Source organism: Osmia bicornis, chromosome 16 (assembly GCF_907164935.1).
Source record: "Osmia bicornis bicornis chromosome 16, iOsmBic2.1, whole genome shotgun sequence".
NCBI classification, from domain to species: domain Eukaryota; kingdom Metazoa; phylum Arthropoda; class Insecta; order Hymenoptera; family Megachilidae; genus Osmia; species Osmia bicornis.
The window spans coordinates 8094695-8121908 of record NC_060231.1 but is presented as its reverse complement, the minus strand read 5'-3'; the positions used below and the strand labels follow the sequence as shown (position 1 = coordinate 8121908).

The 27214-nt window shown below is 34.1% G+C and overlaps 5 protein-coding genes across 19 annotated transcripts; 2 read left to right on the top strand and 3 right to left on the bottom strand.

Moving 5' to 3' along the window:
- Nucleotides 1-31: 31 nt before the first annotated feature.
- LOC114880061 (protein qui-1) lies at nt 32-14231 on the top strand. 7 transcript variants are annotated; one of them, XM_046289181.1, is made up of 21 exons: nt 32-284; nt 360-839; nt 4449-5166; nt 5291-5450; nt 7405-7484; nt 7580-7702; nt 8131-8273; nt 8781-8938; nt 9013-9405; nt 9486-9896; nt 9988-10340; nt 10415-10945; nt 11031-11271; nt 11334-11526; nt 11609-12083; nt 12163-12469; nt 12533-12758; nt 12864-13059; nt 13137-13665; nt 13746-14030; nt 14112-14231. In XM_046289181.1, exons 4-21 carry the CDS (start codon nt 5342-5344, stop codon nt 14123-14125), a joined length of 4767 nt encoding a protein of 1588 aa, XP_046145137.1. In that variant the 5' UTR covers nt 32-284; nt 360-839; nt 4449-5166; nt 5291-5341; the 3' UTR covers nt 14126-14231. The 7 variants fall into 7 exon arrangements, with proteins under 7 accessions (XP_046145137.1, XP_046145138.1, XP_046145136.1 ...); XM_046289182.1 differs by having other exon boundaries at nt 32-442; nt 644-839; XM_046289180.1 differs by having other exon boundaries at nt 32-573; nt 644-839.
- A 244-nt stretch (nt 14232-14475) lies between these two features.
- Nucleotides 14476-19767, bottom strand: LOC114880063 (bifunctional 3'-phosphoadenosine 5'-phosphosulfate synthase-like). 6 transcript variants are annotated; one of them, XM_046289193.1, is made up of 12 exons: nt 19706-19767; nt 19487-19539; nt 18737-19360; nt 17543-17713; nt 16932-17457; nt 16400-16500; nt 15833-16026; nt 15520-15766; nt 15222-15428; nt 15048-15153; nt 14781-14957; nt 14476-14710 (listed from the first exon to the last, which is right to left on the bottom strand). In XM_046289193.1, exons 3-12 carry the CDS (start codon nt 18782-18784, stop codon nt 14610-14612), a joined length of 1878 nt encoding a protein of 625 aa, XP_046145149.1. In that variant the 5' UTR covers nt 18785-19360; nt 19487-19539; nt 19706-19767; the 3' UTR covers nt 14476-14609. The 6 variants fall into 6 exon arrangements, with proteins under 6 accessions (XP_046145149.1, XP_046145148.1, XP_046145147.1 ...); XM_046289192.1 differs by having other exon boundaries at nt 18737-19539; XM_046289191.1 differs by having other exon boundaries at nt 18737-19073; nt 19152-19721.
- A 264-nt stretch (nt 19768-20031) lies between these two features.
- Nucleotides 20032-24414, top strand: LOC114880066 (chromatin modification-related protein MEAF6). 4 transcript variants are annotated; one of them, XM_029195675.2, is made up of 6 exons: nt 20032-20219; nt 20717-20920; nt 21215-21251; nt 22588-22918; nt 23675-23716; nt 24332-24365. In XM_029195675.2, exons 1-5 carry the CDS (start codon nt 20148-20150, stop codon nt 23676-23678), a joined length of 648 nt encoding a protein of 215 aa, XP_029051508.1. In that variant the 5' UTR covers nt 20032-20147; the 3' UTR covers nt 23679-23716; nt 24332-24365. The 4 variants fall into 4 exon arrangements, with proteins under 4 accessions (XP_029051508.1, XP_029051505.1, XP_029051507.1 ...); XM_029195672.2 differs by lacking the exon at nt 23675-23716 and having other exon boundaries at nt 24332-24414; XM_029195674.2 differs by lacking the exon at nt 24332-24365 and having other exon boundaries at nt 23675-23761.
- On the bottom strand, nt 23948-25642 carry LOC114880065. The gene is made up of 4 exons (XM_029195671.2): nt 24986-25642; nt 24626-24678; nt 24294-24546; nt 23948-24221 (listed from the first exon to the last, which is right to left on the bottom strand). The coding sequence occupies exons 1-4, from the start codon at nt 25094-25096 to the stop codon at nt 23952-23954; spliced, it is 687 nt and encodes a 228-aa protein (XP_029051504.1). The 5' UTR covers nt 25097-25642; the 3' UTR covers nt 23948-23951.
- Nucleotides 25643-25726: 84 nt separating this feature from the next.
- On the bottom strand, nt 25727-27199 carry LOC114880064 (28S ribosomal protein S15, mitochondrial). Its single transcript, XM_029195670.2, has 4 exons — nt 26843-27199; nt 26604-26737; nt 26276-26471; nt 25727-26194 (listed from the first exon to the last, which is right to left on the bottom strand). The coding sequence occupies exons 1-4, from the start codon at nt 27073-27075 to the stop codon at nt 25909-25911; spliced, it is 849 nt and encodes a 282-aa protein (XP_029051503.2). The 5' UTR covers nt 27076-27199; the 3' UTR covers nt 25727-25908.
- Between the last annotated feature and the right edge of the window lie 15 nt (nt 27200-27214).

Genomic DNA, 27214 nt, shown 5'->3' with positions numbered 1-27214 from the left:
ATAACTTAATAAAATTATTTTAAGATATTTTAGATGCATCTTTCAATACAATATTCATGTATGTATTTTTTTATTTTATTTTTGCGAAATTTTCGTTAATAGTTCTATGATATTAATTGCATCTGTTTCAGATTCAAAATCCTCGTTAACGGCACTGGAGAATAATACTTTTTCAATTACAGTAAATAGATATTACGTAATTGAATGGAAATGGAAAAGTGTGCGAGTTGATTTTAAAATTTCTGACAAAACATAATTCTTTGCAGTTGAATGATTACTTATATGTAAGTTAATGAAAGTTAAATCAGTATTTAATTCTTACTTATACAGCTGTTTATTTTGAAACTTTATTTAAGAAGAAAAAGAAGATAAAAAGAAGGAAGAAGAAAAAGAAATTGAAAGAAATGAAACTCGTGTCGAAGACGACCGAAAGGTTCCGAAGGTGAACGAGCTTGTAGCATAATTTGAAAAGTGATGCGCGTGCATGTTGCGCGCATACGCGTCGCGTTTATGCGTTGCACGTCGTATGCATCGCAGTTGTGCGTTTACGTCACACTTCTGATGCAGCATTGCGTATGTGTGTTGTGTGTGTGTGTATATGTACTTATTTACATATGTTTAATGTATGTGGTTTTCTTAAAAGGAATGATAAAGCGCGGAAGTTACACTCTATCAACCCTCCAGCAGATGGCACTTGATCAACCTGTCCCCAGGTAAACGTAGTTGGTGCGCATGCGCGTCGACCTATCGCTTTAGTAGAGCGGGGTGCTGGAGTCAGTAGTAGTGCGGCGACCGTAGCGAGGGGACAGAGGCTTTATCGCAGCTGAGACGACAGACCGGTAAGTGGCTTTTCATTCTGATTTGTATTTCTAATTTCCTTTGTATCACTTTCCACTGATTACATTTATACCGCACTCTGTATTTTCTGCTGGTTTAATCCTCACGTTTCAAATGATTATTTTTATTAAAACTTTCGCGGGATAAAGATGCTGCGAACGTGATTGTTATTTTGTGGAATCAGGATTGTTCTTTTTTGAGGCACCCTTAGCTCGATAAACACCCCCCACTACCGCCATTTTGACTCCTTCTTACCGATCGATAGGAAGAAGATAATTGGCGGTATTACCGACGCGGTAATTATTTCTTGACACGATGAATTAAAAAACAAAAAAAAAAAAGAGAAAAAAACAAAAATTATTATCGCTTATTAATAGATAGGTGGCGCTTAGGGTTTTTCCATACGAAGGTTGTTTCATCTTTTGTCTTCTCTTTGTTTTGTAATTTAACGATAAGTAAATAAATACAATGACTCTTTTTATGTATCTACATATTTATGCTCGACCCTTACAGTTGCTTTTTATTGGATCAATGGAAGATTCACACAAAAGCATAAACGAATAAAAGAATAGCTTGAAAGAATAATTAGAGAAATATTAAGATATTTTAGTATCTTTTATTATTAATAAGAATTGTAATTTCTTAAATGAAACATTTTTAAGATATTTCTTCATAAAATTGTACATTTTTAAAGTGTATTAATAAAAGAGTTTTGTTTAATTACATTGAGGATGAAATGAAAATTATATCACTAACGATAAGGCAATGTAGCTTTTTGTAAATTTCATGTTTAATTGTATCATTACTATTGATTTTAGTCACAACAGTAATTTGCTTATTAATCCGTTCTGTTTTACAAATGTAATAGAAATTGTTTATAATGTAGTCAGTTTCGTAAAATTTGAAGCCTTAAAATGCCAATACTCTTATCGTTAGGTGAAAATCCATCATTTGATATGTGCTAGTATTTGCTAAAAATAAGGTACGTTTGTTTATCATTACAAACTGTATCTCTCACCCTCTTTCTTCTCTTTTTTATTATTTATTATAAATAACATCTTGTTTTTCTACCAAGTTATCAGTATAAGTTGTACATACATACTTTAATACGATGATCGAATAAATCATTGAGGTATTTAAAATTTTCTTATGGACCAGCCATAATATGTAGAGAAAAGAGATCTCTTTCCGAGGTGATATCTCCCTTTTCTATTGAATATTTTATTAAAAAAAGAAAAGGCTGTGGCAGACGGATTGTGCCCGCCTGCCGTTTTCAATATTGCCAAGGAACACATGAGAAATGATTTTCTTTCATCGACAGTGTGTGACGGTGACGGTTTTTGCTTGTCCGCTTTGAAACAGATTGAACAAAGCCAGAAAAAAGATGAATTTGGGAGGGAAAAAGCTTCGTTATTGTTTCCGATTACATAATGTTTTCAATTACAACAAATATAAAAGGGGAAATAATTGGATTGAAGTAAATTACGCGAACGTGTGCACTGGTTGTATGCATCTTGGTCAGGTTGGTCGGGGTCAAAAGTTCAGGGGTTCACCAGGTGGCAAGGTGCATGTGTTGGCAACAACTCGCTTTACCTATAAATATAATACATTGGTAAAGAAAAATGTGTCTTGCTTGGATGCACTAACTGGATGCAATAACTGGGATAGTGTAAGGAAAACTATCTAAACTCGGAAGTTTAACACAGTGGATAGAAGCTCCCAATAGAGTTGGGTAAATTTTGTATACCGAGAAGAACCACTTTGAGTCAGCTGTGATAAGAGACGGTTACACGGCTACACGGCTGCGGAATAGAGATATATTATTGTGTTTGACATTTCGATCTACTGTTCCAATTCTTACCGAAGCTGTTAGGATTATAATTTACCATCAAAATTCAACGCATTATCATTAGATTTCATTTTATGCTTTCGCTTCCTGACTCATGGTCGAGGTATGATACATACATATGTATGTATATTAGAAAAAACAAATCTGCTGTATTCGTTTATAAACTGTTCCGCGAAATCGTTCGGTCGAAATGTAAATGAAATTGTCTGAATAGAGATGCTCTCTTCTGTTGTTGAAGAGCATTTTACTGATATGTGTGTACATATGTAATTCACTTTTCTCCCCGTTTCGTTGGAACGCTGCATCGACCAGTCATCGTTTTATTTTTATTTCTTCATTTCAATTATTGAAATCGAGCCAATTTTCCTAGCTCACTGAATTTTCCTATCATCAATCACTGCATCGGCCATTAATCGATCCTGTGTCCTTGGATTTTATTTTAAATTTATTAAACGACCTTTGTAAATTTTTTCAAATCTTTCTATACGTAATTAATCGCGTTACACATCCGTACCTTTTAATTAAATTCAATGAAACGTTAATGAAACGCATTGAACCGTGTCGATACAGCGTTAGAAATTCATCAACCCCGTTGCATAATCGAATTCGTTGCATTACCGAATACATAAAAGACCATTCTTATATATGTATGTAGCCATAGTGGGAAGGTTTGACCGGAAAAAGTGGGTGATTTTCTATTTACCAACATTTTAGCTTCTTTACCGTTGCTCGAAGAATGCAATGTCTCCTAGCAATTATCGATAATAATCGCATCGTATACCTATGTACGAGTACACACTCGATGTCAGCAACAAGAACCCACTTGCCAGAGTGCTGGAACATCCGGTTAACAAGGTCCTTTGGAAAATTCCCGGAACTTGAAATCCATTAAAATTGAAATGGGACATTTTCGGACTGTCGAACAGGGAAAACTAAACCGAATTCAATCATTCTTTTTGCATAATTTCATGAAACAAGACGAATAGTAGGCACGTGTTAAGAAATTCTGATGGAATTTTCAACAAGAAGGGAACATTGGACCTGTCGATGCCTACAGTTCTGCTGTTCAATATCGACCTATTATAATAGGATGGCTACCTTCAAAAGACCCTCTCCTTTGTAACCCATTGCTGGCTGGGTCACACAATAATCAACTTTACCTACCACATTACTACCTATATACTTACATATGTATGTATCTATGTATCTATGTAGTGGGGAAAAATGCTCTAATATCGTAGATTAGTCAATCAAATACCAATATCTATCAAGCCAGCGTAATCGACAAAAGAAAGAAGTAGATATATTAATACAAACTTTTTTTCGATATAAATTTCATTTCTTCACTTTCTTCTCATCTTTAAATTTTCAAAGGAATAAAATATTCCTCAAGTATACCTGAAGAAACTTCTATAACGAACTTAACAAACAATTCCACCGTAAGATTCCAGTTGATAGTTTTATAAAAAGAAAAAAAGTCATTCGAGGGTTTTCCAGTAATTGCTATTCCTGCAACTTTTCTTCAATCTTGGTTCTAGATCTTACCAAATAAAACGATCTAACAAATGTCTTAGCAAATAAAACGAGCTGTTTCAGTTAGAAAATACCTTCCATTTTTTTTTCTTTTTTCTTTTTTCTTTTTTCTTTTTTTTCGTCTTATTCTTATTCCCTTCAGAATGGGTTATATTTCTGACTAATACGTATATAGAATCTATTCATCTATTTCCACATTTCTTTTTTTTTTTACTTTTTTCTGTTACAGATTTCTTAAGAATATTCGAAAATGGGCTCAACGTAGTCAACGAAGTAAAAGTCAAGGAGGAAATTACTAAAAGAAGATGAATATTACACTCGTTATTTGACCAGGACCATTAGTCAGCAATACAAAATTTCAGTACAAAGATTATTTAACAAAAAGTAAAAGAAAAAGAAAGAGAAAAAGAAAATGAAATAAAAAAGAAAAGAGAAGAAAAGAAACGATGATAGAAAAATCACTTTAAAGAAAAGTACAATAAAAAGAAGAAAAAATAAACGCGAGGACAATCGTCACTAAAGTTACCTAATTAACTAATTAATCAATCAAATCAACGTTGTATAAATCAGATTTCTATTGACGACTGAAAAGAATATACATTCATCGAAATCGCGGTTGATCTTAAGAAATATTTGGTGTTTAAAGTATTGTGAAATGAAAAAAGAGAAACGAATATTTTAATTGTATTAATTAAGAAAGGAAGAAAGAAAGAAAGAATAACGGATACAATCAATTAGTGGTTATATAACATACACGTTTGAGAAAGTATATGTAGATGTTAAATAAATGAATAATTGTATAATTATATAAAATGTTTAGTGTCCATTGGGTCCACATTTAAAGAGATTAAAATCTCTGTTTTTATTGTTATCATTGAGAATAAGAGAGGAATATATTTCAAAGGAAGAAAAGTGGAAAACAGAAGAAAAATTGATTCTAAACAAAGGTATGTTATACTTCAAGTATTTCAACTTCTTCTCTTATAATAATTTTTTATCTTTTTTATCGAGGGTAATGTTTTTTAAAGAATGAATTTTAATTGAATATAAATAATAGAATACTCTGTTCAGAAGGAAGAATGTTGGTTTGAATTGAAAAACTAACGATAAGAAACATCGAAAATGAATCTAGAAGTGGAATTGATCGCAGGGGTGATTAAGGGTGGACCAGCTCCGAAAAATTTACCTGCTCCAAGGCTTATTAAAATCTTCATCGCTGGAGAACGGAACGGTCTTATCTTTTTGGTCTTATATTCTTCTATGTTTACCCCTTTACCTCAAATGGCACATTTTATCAAATGATAATTTTGCTCTAATTGCTGAATTTATTTTTCACTGTACAAAGGAAATGTGTCATTTGAAAAGTACACAGCATTTCTAACACATGACGTATTGGTGTACCGCTATTTTTTATTAACTCATTAGATGTGCTATTGAGAAAATAGCGGTACAATTGCAAAAGTGAAATCTGCATATTTATATATGTATGTATATGTTTGTCTGTGAATCAACGTGAACACGATTGTTATGTTGTTTCGTGTATGCGTTTTTTTTATTTTTATTATTATTTATTTAATTGCTTGTGTATTAGATGAGGAATGTCTATGTACAATGTGTCTCATCAAAGTTTTCATACTCATGATCAGCAATATTTCTCTTATTTTTAATACACATAGTAAAATACAAATAGTAAAAGTATGAATGCTTTTGTTATTCACTGTATGTATGTACTAGTGTGTATTTACGTGGTTCACGTAAAACCACGTGAAATTTAGGCTTCCGTTAGTTAAAAAGAAGCGCAGGGGAAAGAGTGTCTCTCCCTAAATTCTTGTTAACCAAACGAAACCTACATACAGAGTGTTCGACAACAGGTGGGCAAAATTTTAAGGGGTGATTCTAGGAATCATAAAAATAAGACGAAAATCAAGAATAACGAATTTTGTTTTCAGTAATTAACGTTTAAAAATTCGAGTAAAAAACGCCTGAAACCTGCAATCCGCCCAGCACCGACGAGTGAACGTCAGGTCAGCAGGGGAAGGTACAGTCATAACCAAGAATTGTTGAATAGTAGAAACTTACCTCGTGCTATTCTGTTTCTTGGTACTGCAGCATTCGGCTTCGATTCTTGGTTATGACTGTACCGACCCCTGCTGACCTGACGTTCAGTCGTCGGTGCTAGGCGGATTGCAGGTTTCAGGCGCTTTTTACTCGAATTTTTAAACGTTAATTACTGAAAACAAAATTCGTTGTTCTTGATTTTCGTCTTATTTTTATGATCCCTAGAATCACCCCTTAAAATTTTGCCCACCTGTTGTCGAACACCCTGCAAATGTACAGACTTGAGTTCTAAACCCTTGGATGGTGAATTTCAGATTTCTTTGCACAGTATAAGTCACCATTTATTCAGCCATCACCATTTAATTGTATCGATGATGAAAATTATCGATGTTGTAAATGAAAAAGTTAATTGTTTTATCGTTAACGTGAAAGTGATTATCGCTACAAACGGTTTATTGGCTGTTAATATGCGAGTGAAGAACAATAAGATTCTTCGCACGCATCGCATCAGTAGTAAAATAAAATGGAATCAATTAAACACGAACGTGTGTTAATAAAGGAACCTGTCAATTGTCCAATAAAGTATTTGTCACTTGTTTGTCTGCGTTTGTATGTACAATATACAATTGTCCATTCATCCTTGGATTCACTTTTATCTTCCACTTTGTTTGGTCGCACCTATACGACGTGCTTTATCATATGTATATCCATTTTATTTTATTTTATTTTATTTTTACCTACAGCCTGTACAAGCTAATTTTCTGATAGTTTTTTATTTTTATTTCATATTCTTTTTTATTTTCTGTTACTTTAGAAAACGAAAAATCCAATTTTCTGTAAAAATGTACCAATAAACTTACGTCCCGAGAACGCTTCCCTTCCGGTGTCGTCAAGTTTTTATACATATTTCTGGACCAATATAAAAACGATGAAATTGCAAAATTTTTCACTGGAAAATAATAGTTCCACGTTATGAGTTACATATAAGTAGAGAATTCTAGAGTAGTAGATTAATCGTACGTTCGTTCGTTCGTACGTTCGTGTATTTATTCATGTACGTATATTTGTATTTAAGCATTATTTTTTCAATTAATTTATAACTTTCGGCTTTTCTTCGATATTTTCAGAATTTATCGAGGAACGGAAGCAACTTTTAGAACTAGTCGGACCGGAATTACAGTCGATTTATGATGACATGGGAATCGAGGTATGAAAAAGAGAATTCTTTTTAATTTTTATACAATCATATTTTATTTTTATCTCTTCCAATATACTTGTATGAAAAATTGGAAACCAATATAGGTTCTATTGGTGGATATGCACTATGCAACGAATGTGAATCCTGATAGAAATCCATTCTTAGCCGAACATTTTTTCGATGAAATAAACGCTGCTTATCGACATTCAAGAGGCTGTTTTCTCTTGGTAAGTTTTAATCATTTTAAACACGTGTAATTATTCATTTACTATATGGCTTAGAATAAGATTTATGTTACCCTAAATAAATTTTTTTATTTTTTTATTAAAATTGACCGCTGCTCGTTTTTATAACTTTCACAAGCAACTTGTGATTTTATGAATTGATAAGACAGATGATCCATATTATCCTTCGACTTAGCTGAAACGAGACACCCCAAGAGAATATCTATATTAATTACTGGCAAAGTGAAAATGAAATCTGAGAGGAAGTTGATTGAAAGAGAAACGAAGCTAGAATGAAGTCTTATTTTATAAGATAGGTGGTCGTTAATAATGAAAGAAAATAAAATTTGTCGATATTTTGAACGATGTATGTGCTTGAAAGAAAGAAAGAAAGAAAGAAAGAAAGAAAAATGAATATTTTATTTGTTAAGCTGCTAATAGGAGACGAGTACAGTACTGGATGGCTGCCAACGAGACTGACAGAGGAAACTTACGGAATTCTTTCCACTCGTTACTCTGCGATGGAAGAATATTACGAACAGGATAGTAATTGCTACGTCTTAAAGGCTGGCAGGTAGTTAAGTTTTATTATGCTATTGCATAGAAGCGGAATGAAAATGGCAAAGGCGTGGAAGATGGCGATAAAAAGAAGAGAGACATTGCTTTTATTGCTCCAATCTGAACTTACAATTCTCTACTATCTGTATTGTCTTCGTTCTTGCATTGTTCCTTCCAACGTACAATTAGCCATTTTTCATATTAATAAAGATCGATGAAACGCCTACGCAGTGCTTTTCATTAAATTTTAAGCTTTTATAAATTTATTAACGTTAGGAATTTGATCATATTTTTGTTTTTATTTGAAACAAATTATTATCTAAATTCGTTTCACGTACCATTTCATTTCTTCTTTTTATAGGTTTCTTCTCATTTCTTTGTGAACCAGTTCTCCACGTCTACTTACTACTTACTACTTACATACGTCTTCCTCATGTTTACCTTTTGTATTTTGTATTTGTGTTTCAGAGATTTAGTTAATAGTTAAATTGATTTATATGTAATATGGTAATATATTCGACAGGTACGATACCGTAAAGGACAGTTGGCAAAATTCTGAACCGACTATAAGAGAAACGCTGAAGAAAGCTATAGAATCCGTCGTTTCTGAAAAATCTGACAACGAAGAAATTAGAAATATATTAAAGAGTACCACGGAGAGACAGCTCGAATATGCTTTGAGTAAGTTTTTATCAAATAATTTTACTTTCTTTCGTATACATATGTATATGTATATGTATATGTATATTTTATAGAATTAGACGAGACAGGAGAAGGCATTATAGCGGTGACGCGTAGCTGGAAAGGAAAGAAAAGTTCAAAAGCGGTATCGTCGTTAAAATCTCTCGTAACTAGTAATCTACCAGTTGACAATATAATTAACGTAGAAGTAGAACAAAAGACAGGCGGTATTAATCCTGACAATAGAAGCCACAAAGGATATCTGGCACATCTTTGTCGTTTGGTGGTGAATCGTGTACAAACGTTAGTTAACGCTTCGATCGAAGCCGATCCAGAGATGAAAAGCAAGAAAAAAATGGTGCAAGAGATTTATGCTGAGAGTCTGATGCATCTCGCGCTTCTTAGAGATGTGAAAGCTTCCGAGGACAATGAGAATATAGAGCGAATAAAGCAGCTGTTGATCGCTGGTAAATTTTCTGATCTGTTCTTTTCTCAATTCTTTTTCTTCGTTTCGTTTCGTTTCGTAATGACGAAAGCTGGTTAACAGGTAAATCGCAGAAACATGGGCCGATAATGATAAAAGGTGGCAAGTACTCGGGAAAGTCTTCTTTGCTCTCAAGAATCTACGCGGACGCTTCATCTTGGTTAGATTCTGCCACTTTCAAAGTGGTTCGCCTTTGTGCTTCCACTCCTCGATCAGCGTATAGCTTGGAATTGCTTCGAGTGCTTTGTCAACACGTCGGCTTTCTGTCTGGCGTGTTAGATGGAAACCTTCCGAAAGACGCATCGTTCGATCCTCTTTACTTGAACAATTGGCTCGGTCAAATTATCAGACGGATCGAAGAGGAGCCGCTGAAGGAGCAACTGCTGATACTTCTCGATGATCTTCATCGATTGCATCCACTCGAGTGTGATATCGTTGCTGCTCTTTCATGGTTACCTACACATTTACCTCCTGGTAATTGTAACACCTCAATTTCCAATAACTCCTCGTTAACGAGTCGAAAGAATGATATTTATATTTAAGTAATTATCATAACTTGTTGTAGGAGTGCATTTGCTAGTGACCACAGCAGTTCCCCCCGAAATGCTGCGGTTGACCCCTGTACAAAAGGAAAGATTGCGAAGTAACGAGATTTTAATCGAACTCCAAGACTCAAGTTTGGATTCTGAAGAAAGTGAAAACGTTTTTGACACGTTAGAAAGATTGATAGGAGAATGTGCGGCCAACAGAATCGGTGCAATCTTGGCATGCACAGAGTACGGTTTATCCGAAACTGAAGTTCTCGAAATGATCATGCCCACCGGTGGTGGTGACGACGGACCCTTGTTTCTTCAAGAAGGAATGTTCAATTTTTCAACGTGGTATTTGGTTAGAAGAACGTTTAACGAATATCTAAAGGTGATCAGTTTTAATGATCAGTTTGATTCCATGTTAAAAGATGAAATTATAATTGATACGTTTCTTCGTTCAAGGTACGAGTATTAAGTGGAAGACTGCTGTTCTCCTGGCAGTATCCGATTCGCGATCTAGCTAGAAAAAGATACTTCTCCAATCAAGAAACCCTAAAGAGTTATCACGGTGAGTTGGCAAATCATTTCTTTACCGAAGATTTCGAAGACAAGGATGACAAATCATCCCCTGAAGAAGAAACTCCTAAGAAGGAGACACCTTTCCAAAGCCGACCAAGATCTCAAGACACGGCTTACAATATTAGACACGTCGAAGAAGCTTGGTTACATTTATTAAGAGCCGGAGATGTCGAAAAGTTGAAGAAATTAGCTGTCTGCGCTTTTGATTTTCTTCTTGCCGCTGTACAGACGATTTCTGTTAGTTATTTAAGATGCGTTTTGGAACATTCGAGAAGATACCTGCTAGAAAGAGATTTAGAATTGGTCTATTACACCGTAAGAAAGTCGAGTGATATTTTGACAAGGGATCCTCTTCAACTTGGAGCGCAGCTGATCTGCTGGCTGAGACCTGTGGCCGAAGATGGTGGTGACTTGGTGAGAAAAGTTCCATTATCTTACGCTTTTAATGGCGTGTGATTACGTAAAACGGTCTTATTTCGAATAAGATCATTCCCCTAAGGTGAGCAGAATGGTCACTGCGGCAATGGCTTGGTGCGATGGATATACAGCACCATTGTTGGTACCATTAAATGGCTGGCTTCAACCACCTTTACCTCTTCAAATTCGGACATTATCTTGTCCACAAGGAGTGAAACTTGTTGAAGCGGCACCTTCTGGACAACACGTTATAGTTGTTCCTTTTCAAGGTGATGCTCAACTCTGGCACGTGATGTCTGGACAATTGGTTCATACTTTTAAAGGTAAAGCTCTGATTTTTTTCTTATATTTTCTATTATTTTCTATATACATTATATAACATTAGATATTTTAGGCCACTCGAGTCCAATATCTTGCTTAGCGGTAACCCAACAATCCCAGTATTTGCTAACTGGCTCTGAAGACACTTCGATCATAGTCTGGGACATGAAGGAATTTACCTTGAAACTGAGAATCCAGGAACATATCGCTCCAGTATTATGCTTGACATCTGCCCTCAAGAATTCTGTGATTGTCAGGTTCGTAATAATTTATTCTCAACTATGCGTGTATGTACATACATATTATATGTATAATCAACTCTGTTAAATTTTATTTCAGCGGTGGCGAAGATTCTAGGATCATCGCCACAAGCTTGCTAACAGGTGACGTTCTGATCAAGGTGGATCATCACAGAGGACCAGTGAACTCGATTCTCGTCGATTCAGCTGGGGAGATCCTCGTATCCGGCTCATCTGATTGTACAGTTTGTTTATGGTGTCTGGTGAGATTCACCTTGTTGAAGAGTATCGTTCTTCCATCTGCGGTAACGATGCTGGACGTGTCAGCGGATTCTGTCTTCCTGTTGGCGGCTTGCGAGGACCAGAAACTATACCTGAGATCTTTGGCCACGGGAACAGAGATTCACACGTTGAGAGGGCATCAAGGCGAAGTGAAGAGCATATGCTTGGCAAGGGACTGTAGAAGAGCGATCGCGGGTGGAGCGAAGGGCAAAGTTTCTGTTTTTGATATGCATAGTGGAAGGTTGACGAGAACCCTGCCAGCGAATCCTTCGGCAGATGTCACCGCTGTTAAAGTAAATCCTTATTTATTCTTACATATACGTATATATGTATACATATATTGCACCTGTTGACCAAGTAGCATCTTTAAAGGTGACAGAAAAAGATGACTTCTTGATAACGGCTTCCGGTGATCGAGTAACTTATTGGAGCTTTCGAGGCGAAGAAGCACACGCGAAGGTCCAAAAATCTAGTAAGCAGGAATCATTGCATCCACACACAGCTCCCATTTCGTGTTTAGATATATCTAGAGACGGAGCAATGGCGGTCACTGGTGGAGTCGATTCCCTGGTGAATCTATGGCAACTGAACACACACGAGTTGCTGTCCACCTTCGAAGGTCACATCGCTAGCATCACGTGCATCGCGTTCTCAGCTTCCGGTTTATTCGTTGCTTCTGGTGCGTTATCCTTATTACCTTAATTCTATCCTGATAATTGTTATGTTAACGATTTCAACATAGGTTCCGAGGACAAAACAGTCCGAGTTTGGGGGTTGACATTGGGTTTAGTAGTAGCTACTTTTAAACATCAAGCACCGGTTACCGCAGTTACGGCCATGTTCGATGGTCGACGAATAGTCAGTTCCGACAGGGCTGGTACGATTCGCGTTTGGGCAGCAGATACAGGAACCCTCATTCAATCCGTCTGTGGACCTGGTCGTTGTTTCACTGTTTCTTCTGACATGAGGTACTACCTATTCTTCAATTTCTCAAGACATTTGCCATCTGCCATCTGCAGATTTTCTAGGCTTGGTTCTGTAGGCAGAGGAATTTCTTTCTCTGTAACTTTCAGGTACGCTATATGTGGAACGGGAGACAATCAGCTGCGAATAGTGAGTTTAGGAGCCGGTCCTGAAGAGAAATATCAAGTATCGCATTCTCAAGATATTACTTGCCTGGTGGCTAGCCCTGATTCTAGATTATTGATCACGGGATCCAGGGATATGAGTTTAAAAGTTTGGCAATTAGCTGGTGGTAAATTATCACAGGTTCGACAATTTTTTTTGCGACTGTTCTTCTATTCTTTATTAAGAACCACGCCTAAATTAACGCTAATTTCCTCCAGGTTCTCGTGGGACACACAGATCACGTCACATGTGTTGCGGTATCCGTCCTTGATAAGTCCATCGTGGTGTCCGGCTCGAAGGATGCCAACCTGATCGTTTGGGACATCAACACTGGCTCGGATCTTCATACTTTGAACGGTCATTTGGGATACATCACGTGTGTAAAGTTATCCGGAGACGGTACTCTTGCAGCTTCGGGAAGCGAAGACAAGAGTCTGATTATTTGGGACACGAAGAAAGGCTGTCCCCTCAACAGTATTATGTTGCACGTACCAGTGTTGGGCGTTGAACTTGCGACTGATCTTTCAAGACTTTCTTTGCATCTGCTCGAACACAAATGCATGCCCATCCTCTGTTTCTACAATACACCGGCTCAGTACGTTAAATTACCAGACTACGTGGCTCCTTGGTGCGATATCAGAGACTTGAGACCTCCTGGCCCAAAGAGACCCAACAAGAGGCTCCTAAAGAAGGAGGTATCGTTGGACAGTGATACGTGGCGGAGAAAATATGGCCATCTTACATCAGGTATCAACTTGTAAAGCTTTATTTATAAAATGCATCGGAGAAGTTAAATGAACGATTATTTATGTATTTATGTATTTAAGGAGTATTAAGATCATCGGTGGATGACGGTCTCCAACGACGGTTTAGCGTAAGCGCGTCAATGGATGAGATCAGCAAAGTCGGATTAACGAGTAGTCCCTCGGGACTTGGTCCAGAACAGGCAGCTCTTGCTCAGTCGCAACACTTTGATCAACTAGAAGCACTTTGGAACAAACAGTCGCCACCAGCTAGGCCTCGTTCTCATGGTAGAACACTTTCCAAGCAAAGCTCTTTACAGGCTACACGAATATCCGATTCGGATGAGGAGGAGGAGGAGGAGGAGGAGGGCAAGTTTAACAGCGGAAAATTGATTAAAAATATTTTCTAATACGCTCGCATCACCTTAATTTGATATTTCACTTTTACAGGCGTACCAGATTAAAAGAAAAGAAACTAAACGGACTAAATCCAAATCATAATACCTACATAAATACCTTCTTCTTTCTTTATTGTCTTTATTGTCTTTATTGTCTTTATTGTCTTTATTGTCTTTCTTGAAAAAGCAGAAACGAAGAAACGTTAAAAAATGGCGTACGTACATAAGCTCGATTACAAACTTCTCGTGTCTGATAACGCAATAAACGTAATTATACGATATAGATAGAAGTATAAAAGAACACACATATACATACCATACGTACCGATATGTATAAATTAAACTTATTTATTTTCATCCTTCATTCTCGTCTTTACAGGGATCATTTTTAACGAACATTGAGAAAAGAAAATATATTACTTTGATATATTTATTTATACCAGGTGTAAATTTGATCTTTTATAAAGGACGAACCATTTAATTGTTTATCATTTTAATTGTAATTAAATTAAAGTTGAACGAAAAATATGTTGTGCTGTTTTTCCAAGTGTTAATTGTTCCGTAATTTTTCTTGATAATAATCCGCGACGATTCGCCATGCTTTTGGTGCCATGAATCCTTCCGGTGGATTTTCACCGGATTTCGCTAAAGCTAAAATAATGAAACTTAATTTTTATACATTCTTAATACATATTAGTACCTACAGGTAAATGCGCGTTACCTCGCATTTTAGTGCCAGAGATAAAACTAAAGTCCTGAGATCGTTCTGGTTCGAAGAACGCCATTCTTCTCGCTCTATTGTCATATGCCGCTACTTTAAACGGAATTATTTCAAGACCCTCCAGTCCTGGCGCCATCGATAAAACTTTGGACCCATGGGTTCCGTCGTATAGATTGCCTAATGTTTATAAATTTCCACAACTACATAAATACATATTACGGAAATACGGAAGTGAGAAATTGGTATAAATAATTGTGTTAATCATACCATCTGGTGTTTTTGATTTATCAGGATGAGGCAGACCCGCGGGATCTCGTCCAACGATATAAAAGGTTGCTCCTGCCATCATTCTTGCTTTGGCATGCCATTGCACCTGTACATACATATAAATAATAAATTGGATTATTAATTGAAGAAATAAGAAAACATGATTGGTAATACCTCTGTAGGTCCAGCATAGAGCATGGGGCTTGGAAAAATGGCAAGTATAGTGTCCTTGTGTAACACACCCTCTTCGAGAACACTTTGATGTTGATTTATCCTTACAGGCAATGGTACATCATCTTCTTTTGTCCATCCTCCCAGAGGATGTAAGAGAAGAACTGGTTTCTTGAAAGCACGTTCTTCTACAAGGTATCTTCTTGTATCCTGAAATTAATTTTAGTAAATTAATTGTTCTTATTTCCTGTTAAATAATAAAATTATTATTATTAGGTAGGTATTAATTGTTTTTACAAACCTGCATTAAAAGTGCATGGCCATTGTGTATCGGATTCCTTAATTGAAAAGCAAAAACAGCATCGGCACCCATTTTTTTACACATTTTTCGAATTTCATTAGGGGTCAGTCTGTATTTATCGAGACCATCGTTCCATCGAATTCGTTCAAAAACTTCTAATTCGCCTCCAATTAGCCAATCACCTGAATTATGTATCATCCTTACGTACGGGTGTCCAGGATCATTTGTCCCAAATTCTCTACAACATCTAATAACATTTTCCAAATAAGAATACAACAATTCATTTCTGATTAACGATAAGAAGTTTTCAAACCTTTCTTCTTTTCGATGAGCGAAAAATTCCGGTTTCCTTAAGATTGCAATATCTCGATCTTGATACTTCAATGTCAACGCTGTTGAATTTGTACATTTTTCTTTTTGAGCCGTGGTAACCGGAAGTACGATTGGTATCGACTGATTAATGACTCTGCTGCTTTGGCCTTCTTCGATGATCTTGAAGTGCTGGCACTATCAAAAACAATTTGAACGTTTTTATACTTCATTAATAAAACGATCGAGTACATTTCTTTTTTTTTAAACTTTCTAGTTGTTTTATATCGATTAATTAAACGATCGATGATCGATGATCAATAATTAATTATCACGAGTAAACATTAGTAGTATGTATAGTATATCGATGCCTTATCAAATGTCGAAAATATCGGATAATAAACAAGAGGCTTTCGAGAAGCTTTAGATATTGTACATATTACCTTTATACGGAACAGATTAATTTTTTATATCTTTTAAAGTTTCCACTCCGATCATTAATCAATTACAAGTGTATTCGAGATATTCTTTCCTAAGACTCTTTTTCTTTTGAAAAATAAATAACACCTACTTTTAGATATTGATCTTCTCTCATGAAACCTCTGAGTGGACTTGCCCAACCCTCGGCAAGTACTTGAATCCATTGCAAATCAATATCATTAATTTCAATACCTAAATATGTTAAAGAATAAGATCGTTAATATCTTCGTACTGTGTCATTAATTATTGATGAATTAATGTACTTATCTGCTGTACTGATATAAATATTAGAAAACGAACAATACAGTAAGTAGACCCACCCTGACGATGAGAGCCCTACCTACTTACATACTATATATTTATAGTTACGCGAATGTTAATCCACCACGCATGTATTAGGTCATTGCGTGTTGAAATCGGCCATTTGATATGCAACAAATCTAATATATCCCGAGTTTAATGACCCAATGGTATTCAGAACATATCAAATACAAAACGTGAACCAGGATACTGTACAAACTATGTATATGTATAATATCCATAATATCCGTAGTAATTTACATTAATTCAACAATTATTCAATTGTGAAATAATCTGAGATTCAAGCATCGATAGAAACATACTGAAAAGTTTGTCTGCCTCTCGTTTCACATCTTCCAGTTTTTCCTCTGGGACGAACAATTCTTGGACAGGTTCCGGTATCATTGGAATAATTCCTTCTTTGATAAGAAAATCAATGACCATTTTCTTCGAAGTTTCTAAACTATGATCTTCGGTATTTACAACAAAATCAGCATGCTTGGGTGCCTCGTAATCCTGACCGATACCAGTGAAGCTTTTAATCACACCTTTTCTAGCCTTTTCATAGAGACCTTTCACATCCCTTGCTTCACAGGTCTCCACCGAAGCTTGCACAAAGATTTCAAAGAATCTTAAATTAAATTCCTCGTGAATACTTCTGGCCAGTCTTCTATCAACCTCGAACGGTGAAACGAAGCTGCAGATGGTAATTATTCCACAATCTGCGAATAATTTTGCTACTTCTGCCGCTCTTCGTACATTTTCTTCGCGATCCTCTTTGCTGAAGCCAAGGTTTCGATTCAGACCCCCACGTATGTTGTCACCGTCGAGACTGTATGCAGGTATACCCTGAACAGATAAATTAATATAATTCTGTAAAATCATTACTTTTTCTTTTCTTTTTTCTTCATCTTGATGAAATAAATTGTTTTACCTGAGAAACAAGGTGATTCTCGAGGTGAAACGAAATGGAAGTCTTGCCAGCGCCTGAAAGTCCCGTTAACCAAATGGTACATCCACGAAATCCTTTAAATTTTCCATAATGTTCTCCTCGTTTTTCTCTCGACACTTGATGTATCTCCTCTGTCACATTCGTTGAGCGAATCTACGGTAAAAATTCATTTCAAAAAAATTCAAATGAAAAAGCTAAGGCTTACCACTATTTTTACCACTTTTTAAATTACTCGTTTCAATTACAGCAATAACACTTTAGATAGCTTTAAGAGATTATGCTACTTTTTTTTAACAATACGACGCTTTGATACCTGATTATTTTTCCTCTCGGAATTTCTATCCTCCATCAAGTTTTTTATATACATTCCCATCTTGAAAATATTCAATCAATCATCATAATTATTATAATTATTATTCGCATATATCTCAGAAAGTTGAAACTTTTTCAACTTTTTCAACTTTAAAAACACAGAAACTAGAATGTAAATTATAGAAAAATCAGGGCTAATAACGCGAAGAAGAAAGTATTCAGATGCATAGTTCCAAGTCGACTGTTAAAGATTTAAATTCTGTCAAACGAGAAAGCGAAAAGGAAAGTAAAGTGGTTCCGTAGTGGGATTAAAGAATTTCACGGAGATACATATTTCGAATCTAACAAAACATCAGAATCATCAAACGGAAGTGATAACGAATTATTACGTGATATGTATGATGCTATTCTAGTCTATGTGATTTTTCCTTTTCCTTTTTCTAAACGTACGTTTGAATTTTTTCTCATTTCCACGTTTTCCACTGTACATATCTACAACGTATTTTTCTTAACGTATAAGAACATAACAACGCATGACGAATAGCAATTTGCGATCTAATTTCCAACAAGAATACGATTAATATATTGTTACAATGTTTTAATAGGAAATTTCAATAGCTTAGTACATATGTATATCGAGGCCTTGCTTTTCAGGGATGAAGTAATTTTGTAATATACGTGTATACGCTATCGCTTAATTTACCATTTCAAATGAATTATGATTACACCTAATGATTATTAAACTTCGACAATGAACAATACTGGTTCTCCAAAGTTTCTGAAAGAACTGAAACTGATCAAGGTCGCACATGGTATCTAACAATAATCAAACATGCGTACTGATAAAAACTGATAATAACTTACATAATTAATTGGTTCACTGGAGCTTTTCATTTCGCTTTTACCATTCATTGTTTTTCCAACTAACCGATACTTTTTGCATTACACTTATGTATGTATATATGTACTTAGTTAAACCGTTCGATTCGATACCAACATCAAACACGATACGTTACGTTGAAACTTTATATTTATATTGTAATAAACAATTACGAATGGACATTAGTGAGTGACGTGGGTGTAATGAGTAGCAGGTGACATGTGCTCTTTCATATATCATCGAGAGGTGTCAAGAAGGCGCATATTATTCACAGGAGGGGAGAAATTGCATACTTTCCCTCTTCTTCTTCTATATGTGACCCTGAATGAAAGAAAAAACGAATAGTAATGAAAAACTCGAGGACAAACGGATAGAGAAATTTCTTATTTCGTGATTTACTTCGGTAATGTTTCTTCGTGGTAAATAGGAATAATTATATTCCCACGATTTTCTTCGAAATCCATTACATCTTGATTTTTTCCCTCTTTTTACTACATAAATGTTTTATCCTCGTAAAATTGTGGAACAAACGAATGTAAATATATTGTCTTGCATTTTTTAATTTATTTTTCCTTTAACTTGTATATTCTGTATACAAGTGTCTTTATCTGAGGAGAAAATATGATAAGATGTATTAGTAAACTAAACAATATACACCTACCTCTTTATCTTTAGAAAATCCAAGAAAGTGATTAAAGTATATGAATTCGAAGTAATGTTAATATTCTTAATACCTTTCTCTTATCTTTCCAAAAACAGAAAAACATCGTATCGTTTCGTACGGCCTCTAAAAATTTCAAAACAAGTAAAATAAAACGCGCAAAGTATTTGACATTTATTTTCAATTGTTTAAATTTTTAAAATATCATCAACGTTTGCGCGCGCAGATGAATGGTAAAGAATAGAATTTCAAAAGAAGCTAATATACTTAATTTTATGTTAAATTAAATTACCTGCCATTGCTTGGACTTTATATCTCCATATATAAATAATATTTGAGAATTAAGTAAGTATGTACATACATAATTACGTTGAAAATGAAGGGCAGAGGCCGACAGAGGCCGAGGTTTCACGGGTAACCTATATTATCTAGGTAATTCTAAAAAGTAACTGCAAAAACGATATAGCTATCAATTATTCTTGCTTCATATAAAAAAAAAAATACAAGATAAAACCATTTGTAAAACTGTTATTACATAAATTATGATTGTTGTATGTACATACATACAATAATTCAGATATAGCCGCCATTGCATAACCAATGTTTTGATTCTGACTTCAAGTAACAGGCAACTTCAAGTGAATCAGAAAGTTTTGTTACTTATAAAGAAAGTGTTTTTTACTCAAAGAAATTTAATCTCCTGTTATTGTTTTGTTAATTTATTTAAATACGTAATGTCGACGAAATCCTCCGTCGATTTGCGAGCAGAACTCGCTGAATTAGTCAAGCGAAAAGCTGAAATAGCTGTAAGTATGAAAGCATCTGTCAGACTGCATTCCTCCTTCTTTTTTCCAAGTTCTGTTTGCATACGCTGTATCTAGAACAATTAATATCATTATCATCATCATGAAAACTAAGATGCGTCTGTAATCATTAATTGTCTAATGAAAGTTCTAAAAGATAAATAATTTTGCTAAGGTTCAGATATGTTTAGGTTATATTAATCTTTTTCTTCTACAATCATTCTCTGTCTCTATATATATTATTTAATCTACTTCTTACATCAATACTCCAAATCGTTGTTGTTGTTGTTGTTGTTGTTGTTTAATTATTATATACCTACATTCTTTTTATTGTAGCGTATACTACAACAAATTTTTGGATCATTAACTTTTACCTTATAATTATTATCATGCCATTGCTAGTAAAATTTTTATCATTCGATCGATATCATGTACAATTAGTGTATCGTTTACTTTTGGTTTTTGTTCATTGTTTTATATAAAGTTTTATAATTTTCCAGGATACTCTTGCCAATTTAGAACGTCAAATTTATGCGTTTGAGGGTAGTTATTTGGAAGACACGCAATTATATGGTAATATAATACGTGGTTGGGATAGATATTTGGCCAGCAACAAAAATACCAATAGTAAAGCAGATAAACGAAATAGGAAATTCAAAGAAGCAGAAAGGCTTTTTTCAAAATCATCAATCACCTCTATGGCAGTAAGTAATGAATTAATTAACTTGGAATTGAAGTTTCAGTTCTAATAGGAATATAGATATGACCTAATACGATTATTATAACTATTTCCATTAAAATAATTGTCAAGTCTGAAAAGGACGATTTTTGAGTCTAATGAAATTAATGATACAATGAGAAATATATGATTATCTTTAGCCTGTGCCATAAGATATATAAAAATATACAATTTTACTCTGCAGATAACTTAGGATTAGGATATTTGTTATATTTGAAGAAAATATGATTTTAATCAATGGAAAATTAAACATTTGCAGGCTGTCAGCGGACTGGTCGAAAATACCCAGGAAAAAAGTAAGGACCTCAATGGATATTCCTGAGATAGTTAATTCTTTAAAAAGCAAAAAAGAAAGAATACAATTTTTAGTTTTCATCCCATCATCCTTTCCAACTTTTCTCTTTTATCCTCTCCTTAAGAATAGTTCTTTTTATTTGCTAAGTTATTTCAGATTGTGTTTCTTTATCTCTTCAATGTTTCAATCATACTGTCTTCCAAGAATTGTAATAAATATGGAATGTTGTAAAGCACGATTGGATGAATGAACGACAGATTCGAAGGAATCTATCCTGTTAATATATACATATAATAATTTTTAAAAACAATTTTTTTTCTTCCGTATATTATAAATTTTAATTTATTCTTTTTCTTTGCTTAGTCTATGTTTGTAATTTATTTTGAACTTCCTTAGAAAAATTTACGATTAGTGTAGCACTTAAAATTTTAATTAAAATGAAAAATTTTTTTTTTTCTATTTGTTTTCGTTTATATTTATCTATTTCTGTTACCAATTTCCAGAAGTTTTATAAAAAGTTTAATGCTTAATTTGAACATTCTGTCTACTATTTTGCTTTCTTCTATATTCTATATGTATGTCAGTAGTATGTTTGTAATTTGCTTTTCTTGTACACATTGAAAATGTAGAAAACATTAGCTTGGCATTGTTACTTTATTTTCTAGATTTATCTTTCCTCTGTATCTGAGCTTGAAATAAATTCATGTTTTCTGTATATTAATGTGGATGTAACAAGAAAATTTCTTTTATATTCTTAAACAACTTTTTTTAAAATTCAACATGTGCCTAAAAGAATTATGTAAAATAGCATTTAGATTTAGATTTTGATTTTGAAGTGTTTTACCAATTACATGTATGGTTTTCTTTTCAGTTTCATAAAAATCATAGCAAATGATAATGCACTTTCACATATTTGCTATATTCGCTATATTTGCTTTTAGATTTTTCCACATAAGCGGTAAAAGTTATATAAAAGCATAGATTTTGATCGATTAAATAATTCCAGTTAAAGATTATTTACACATACAGATATTTGAAAGATCTATAAGAGTTTAATGAAACCTCTGTGCTTATATGAAAGCAAATTGTATTTGTACTCTGTAATTGTTTAGACAGTTTCTGATACAATACTTGATAACATTATGAATTGATCTTTGAATCTTCCTAATCGTTTAATCGATCAAATAAATGATCATCATCATCATCATCATCATCAACATCATTATTGAACGGCAAACGCTTACGCAATCATTGATCAAATTGCAAGTAGATAAGTCGAACAGTTATCGATCAAAGGTCGTGGATCGCGGTTTCTCCCATTCTAAACTTGATTCCAGTTGACCGATACAGCGAATCGGAGTCACAGATTGGCAACAGCGGTAGCGAAGACAATTGCAGCCTTGTTAATTCTCATGGAACAACCCAGAATAGTAGTAGCAGCAATGGTAATAAGGAATCAAGTGGAAAGAACCATTCTTTATCTGGCCAGTATAATCAGAACGGATCTCTCACATCTTCCACCGAGATTTCTGGACAATTTGCAAATGGACATGCGAGCAACGGCAGTCTCGAGCATGTCTCCTTGAAAGAGAATACTGGAAAAGAACCCTCGAAAAACAAATCTGGAAACAGTGCTAAAAAGAACAGTAACAAGAGATCTAGGAATAGGTAGAATACCATCAAACTGTTATCATCGCTTAACCGACCATCCGTGCAGGATTGAACAAACTTGTTTCTTTCCTTGTGTCTCACTTGACCCTATCAATGTATAAGATTTTACTGTTTTCTCTTTTCTTCTTTCTTTACAATAACTGCACTATGAACATTGATTTTTTTTATAAAAAAACATACATTAGCAATAAGAACGTTAGGATTATTTAGGAGATACATAAAAACTGAACGATGGAGAAGATCGATCACCACGTTTTGCCACCACAAGGCAATTATTCTTTTTGGTCTAATATTTCAGGAATAAACAGACCAAGTTAGAAGGCGACGAATGTAGTATTATATCAGACTAATAGTTAGGGATAAAAAGAAATCAAACATTAAGAACTCGGAAATGTTTTTTATATTAGTCAGTGGAACAGTATCTATTAAATTTAAAAGTATAATTATCACATTGTTTTTAGCTTTTATTCTTTTCTTTCATGACAAATACAGCATCTGTTGCCAAGTATTAGAAATAGTCATTTTTATGTGATTGATCTGTTCTATTATTATTATTATTATTATAAAAGACTACTTTATAGACTGTCATTTCTTCTGTATAAAGCTCTCTATTCTATCATAGTGTAAAATACAAAGCAAATAGAGTATTGAAACTTATAGCTGTAAAAAAAGAAAAAAAAAAAAAGAATAATGATGATTCCAATTAATTTCAAGCAAATAGATAAAATGTTAATTACTCTTTTTTCTTTGCAGATAAATCTTATTTTTAGCAGTATTATATCCTAATAATAGAACGTAAGTTTCTTTCATCTTCGTAAATTTTAATTATTCATAGTTGTGAAGATGAATTTTTAAGGAAAAAGTGATAGAAAAATTGAAAAAAATATTTTTTGTATCTACTATATTTAAATAAAATATTGTTAATAAAGAAAGGGATCTCTTGAATTGTTTGTGACAATAAGTGATTGAACGATTAACATGAAAGAAAAAAAATGAAAACGCTTCACAGATGGATAGTTTGATTTGTCTCCTAATGAGAATCGGGAAGAATCGTAACCGGTAGAAATCTTTTCACATTAACTTCTTGCCTCGAATTCTTCGGCGGTTCGTTCTTTGTTACGACAGCGTTGAACCCATTATGGTCATCAGCCGTATAAGTGACCGTTCTAATGGACCCATCTGCCTCGACTACAGAATATTCGCCTTTTACAGTGTCACCATCCCTTTCTTCCCAGGCTGACTTTGAATCTCCTGTATATCCATCCAGGACACCGTAATTAAAGGAATATTTTGGGTATGCCTGCAGAAAAAAGATAAATGGTCAGATTGTGCAGAACGAGTTGAACGAGTTGAACGAGTTGAAATGACGTACGGCGAATTCCGGTTGATGATTTTCGCTTTTTGTTTCAGTGGCAACGACAGCTGAGGCTGTTTTAAAAATTGGCGGGGCAATGTACACCAGTGACGACGTCTTCGGCAATGGCCTATACGCGATCGGAGCGGTGACCTTGACGTAAGTCGGAAGCGCAGGTTCTACTTTACTTCCGATTGATTTCAGGGCGCAAGCCACTGGTACTGCGGCACCATTTCCAGTAATTGCATCAACTGGTGCACAAGGAAACCGCCTACGAACAATATTCATATTGTATAACGTTACACGTATAGATGTAATAATTTTTTATGCTTATGTATACGTAATCTTACTGTTGAAGAACACCAGCGATGGTTAGCTTCAAAATGCAGCATAAAATTACAACCTAGAAGAAACGAAACATTAATAATGTTGGAAATACTAATAGGAAAGTGGCAAAGATTCAACGATCTACCGCGCATGCGGCCAACAGATTCTCTTGCACAATATCTTCTAAGGTGTGCCAATACGTATACGTATAAGGTGTTCTAAAACCAAATATTATTAGAAATTGCAGAATAAATTTGGTTTTAGAAAAAAATTCATTTGGAAAATTTCCTACTTAACTCGATAAAGTAAAGTATACCTGTATTAAAACTATTGAAAATAATTATAATAATTTTAAAAGTATAATAACTTAATTATTTGCCAACCTTGTTGGTAACACTTTTGGAAAACTGCAAACGCATTTTGGCAACACTACAATTATCACAATTAATAATTAAAGATGCACTTTTCCAAAGTCCTTTTCTCTGTTGTATCATTTATCAAGATTAAAAGATTAACGTGATAAATCACATCTTTGGATAAAAATATGTTTTTAAATAAAGGATTTACAGGTAATTTATGACGAGTGAACTTTTTTTGAAATTTTGAAAGAAATCTAACGGAACTTTCTTTCACGACGACGGTTCTGTAGAGAATAGAACATCAGCATCCAGCTCATCCTTATATACGACTTATACAGGGTGATCTTAAGAATCTTTGAATCATCCTCCATTAGATTAATCCATATAGGGACCCGTTTCATACGATGGACCCGGTATGCACGAGAACGTTCACTTACATTTTTTGGGCCTTCCTTTATATGTACCTACTATGTATGTATGTATGTATGTATGTATGTATGTATGTACAACGAAAGGGATGCGCAACCTGAAGTCGTGGGAACATCTTCACCTGTTGAAAATAATGTGCGCATGAGCTATTATTACAATACCGATAAAACACCTGCTGCAATCTAATGTATTAATTAGAAAATTCGAGTAACTTTATAATGGTATATTCATTGCTATTCAACTTTCTCCGAAATACCTGTATTAACGTATTGAGCGCTGTGGGGGTTATCGGTGAAATCGAAAATTCATTATAACGTAAAAAATTATATACAATAATCTTCTTTGATTGGAACATTACCAATCGCAGTATATTTTTAAAATTGGTTGTAACTCAATAAGAAACAACACTTTTCATATTTCGTTACCATTAAATGTATGTAACAAAGTTCATTACAAACTACCCTGTGAAACAAAATGATGGAAAAGAATCTATATAAAAATGTCAACTTTGAAACAATTTATTCGTTTATATCACTCGATGAATCTGTTTGCTCAGATTTATTTAATAGTTCCACTTTTTGCCGAGCATCTTCAATTTCTTCTTCCGTTACCGTTGGCGTTAAACCACATTCTTTTTCTTCCTTCATAATGAATGTTAATTTTTCAGCTTTTTCCAGGTAGAATTTCTTCTGTTTCTCTTTCAATTCAACTTTATACGCATCAATTTTTCCTTGAATTATATTATTACAATACTCTTCTGTCAACATTCTTAACGAATCTTTTCTTGATATCATATTAGGTTTCCTGTAATTAAAAAACACAATACAGAATTATAGCAATCATTGAACTATTTTATCCTCTATCTATAAAGAAGAAATATCTTACTCTGGTAATAGTTTATATTCAAGATTCAGTTGTTCAAGAACCCACTCGAATCGCCCATAATCCAAACTACGTAGAAATTTAAGGCATTTTTTTCTTTTCTCAATTAGTTCTTTTAGAAATACTTTAGCTCGCTTGTTGCTCGGTTGTTCCAAGTAATACTTTTGTAGATCGTGTATCTCGCTAGTCATTGCTGCAACTGAAATGATTTATAAAATGGTAAAAATTTTTATACGATATTTAAATTGTTATAAATAAACGAATAGAAGAGATAATATCCGCTTAACGTTTAAACAAACAGCCATGTTAATATTTTCGCTCGTGCACTTACTGCTAACTTCCATAGAACCTCGATCACAGACGTGTCTTTTTACAAGGCGCATTATTTTCTCACTCTTTAGCCTTCTAGTTTCTTTGTTTCGTTGAAACTTCAAACTAAACATCCTTTTTACAACATCATCTGCACTGTTTCAATGATTGATCGGTATATGAAATACCTTCGTTAACAATCTTACAAGTTATATTTTAATTAAGTAATATGTACATAAGACTTTCAATAGACATACTTACTCTTCTAATTCTTTTGATTTTTCGTAATAAAGTTTAATATCAGTGGGTTTTACATTTACATCTAATCCTAGATCTCCACTAAATTTAGGATCTGTAAAAGTAGTTCTCTCTGGCCGAGTCCATTTAATATTATAATCATCAATGGTTGCAAAATTGCGACTCAAATAACCTCCAAACATATAAATATTGTTCATTTTGGTGCATAACAATCTACGACTAATTGTTAAATTCATTTCAGTTGTTAAATACCAAAACCAGGGAAAAATTTGAAATAATTACAGCATCGATTGGTAAAGAGATTTTAATAATTAAATACACATGTAAATAAACATATGAAACACTTGGTACAAACTCGGCTCTATAAATTAGCCG

What these genes read in the sequence shown, in the direction of transcription:
- LOC114880061 (XM_046289181.1), top strand. Translation starts at nt 5,342, where the DNA reads ATGAATCTAGAAGTGGAATTGATCGCAGGGGTGATTAAGGGTGGACCA. An exon ending in ACCTACACATTTACCTCCTG is followed by an intron (nt 9,897 to 9,987) that starts GTAATTGTAACA and finishes AACTTGTTGTAG; the next exon opens with GAGTGCATTTGCTAGTGACC. An exon ending in CGGTTTATTCGTTGCTTCTG is followed by an intron (nt 12,470 to 12,532) that starts GTGCGTTATCCT and finishes ATTTCAACATAG; the next exon opens with GTTCCGAGGACAAAACAGTC.
- LOC114880063 (XM_046289188.1), bottom strand. Translation starts at nt 18,683, where the DNA reads ATGTGCGACCTTGATCAGTTTCAGTTCTTTCAGAAACTTTGGAGAACC. An exon ending in GCCATGCACTTTTAATGCAG is followed by an intron (nt 15,429 to 15,519) that starts GTTTGTAAAAAC and finishes AATTAATTTCAG; the next exon opens with GATACAAGAAGATACCTTGT. An exon ending in CTCTGGCACTAAAATGCGAG is followed by an intron (nt 14,711 to 14,780) that starts GTAACGCGCATT and finishes TCATTATTTTAG; the next exon opens with CTTTAGCGAAATCCGGTGAA.
- LOC114880066 (XM_029195672.2), top strand. Translation starts at nt 20,148, where the DNA reads ATGTCGACGAAATCCTCCGTCGATTTGCGAGCAGAACTCGCTGAATTA. An exon ending in CATCAATCACCTCTATGGCA is followed by an intron (nt 20,921 to 21,214) that starts GTAAGTAATGAA and finishes AAACATTTGCAG; the next exon opens with GCTGTCAGCGGACTGGTCGA. An exon ending in CGAAAATACCCAGGAAAAAA is followed by an intron (nt 21,252 to 22,587) that starts GTAAGGACCTCA and finishes ACTTGATTCCAG; the next exon opens with TTGACCGATACAGCGAATCG.
- LOC114880065 (XM_029195671.2), bottom strand. Translation starts at nt 25,096, where the DNA reads ATGATACAACAGAGAAAAGGACTTTGGAAAAGTGCATCTTTAATTATT. An exon ending in CCAAAAGTGTTACCAACAAG is followed by an intron (nt 24,679 to 24,985) that starts GTTGGCAAATAA and finishes CGTTTCTTCTAG; the next exon opens with GTTGTAATTTTATGCTGCAT. An exon ending in ATCGCTGGTGTTCTTCAACA is followed by an intron (nt 24,547 to 24,625) that starts GTAAGATTACGT and finishes TATTGTTCGTAG; the next exon opens with GCGGTTTCCTTGTGCACCAG.
- LOC114880064 (XM_029195670.2), bottom strand. Translation starts at nt 27,075, where the DNA reads ATGAATTTAACAATTAGTCGTAGATTGTTATGCACCAAAATGAACAAT. An exon ending in AAATCAAAAGAATTAGAAGA is followed by an intron (nt 26,738 to 26,842) that starts GTAAGTATGTCT and finishes TCATTGAAACAG; the next exon opens with TGCAGATGATGTTGTAAAAA. An exon ending in GAATATAAACTATTACCAGA is followed by an intron (nt 26,195 to 26,275) that starts GTAAGATATTTC and finishes TTTTAATTACAG; the next exon opens with GAAACCTAATATGATATCAA.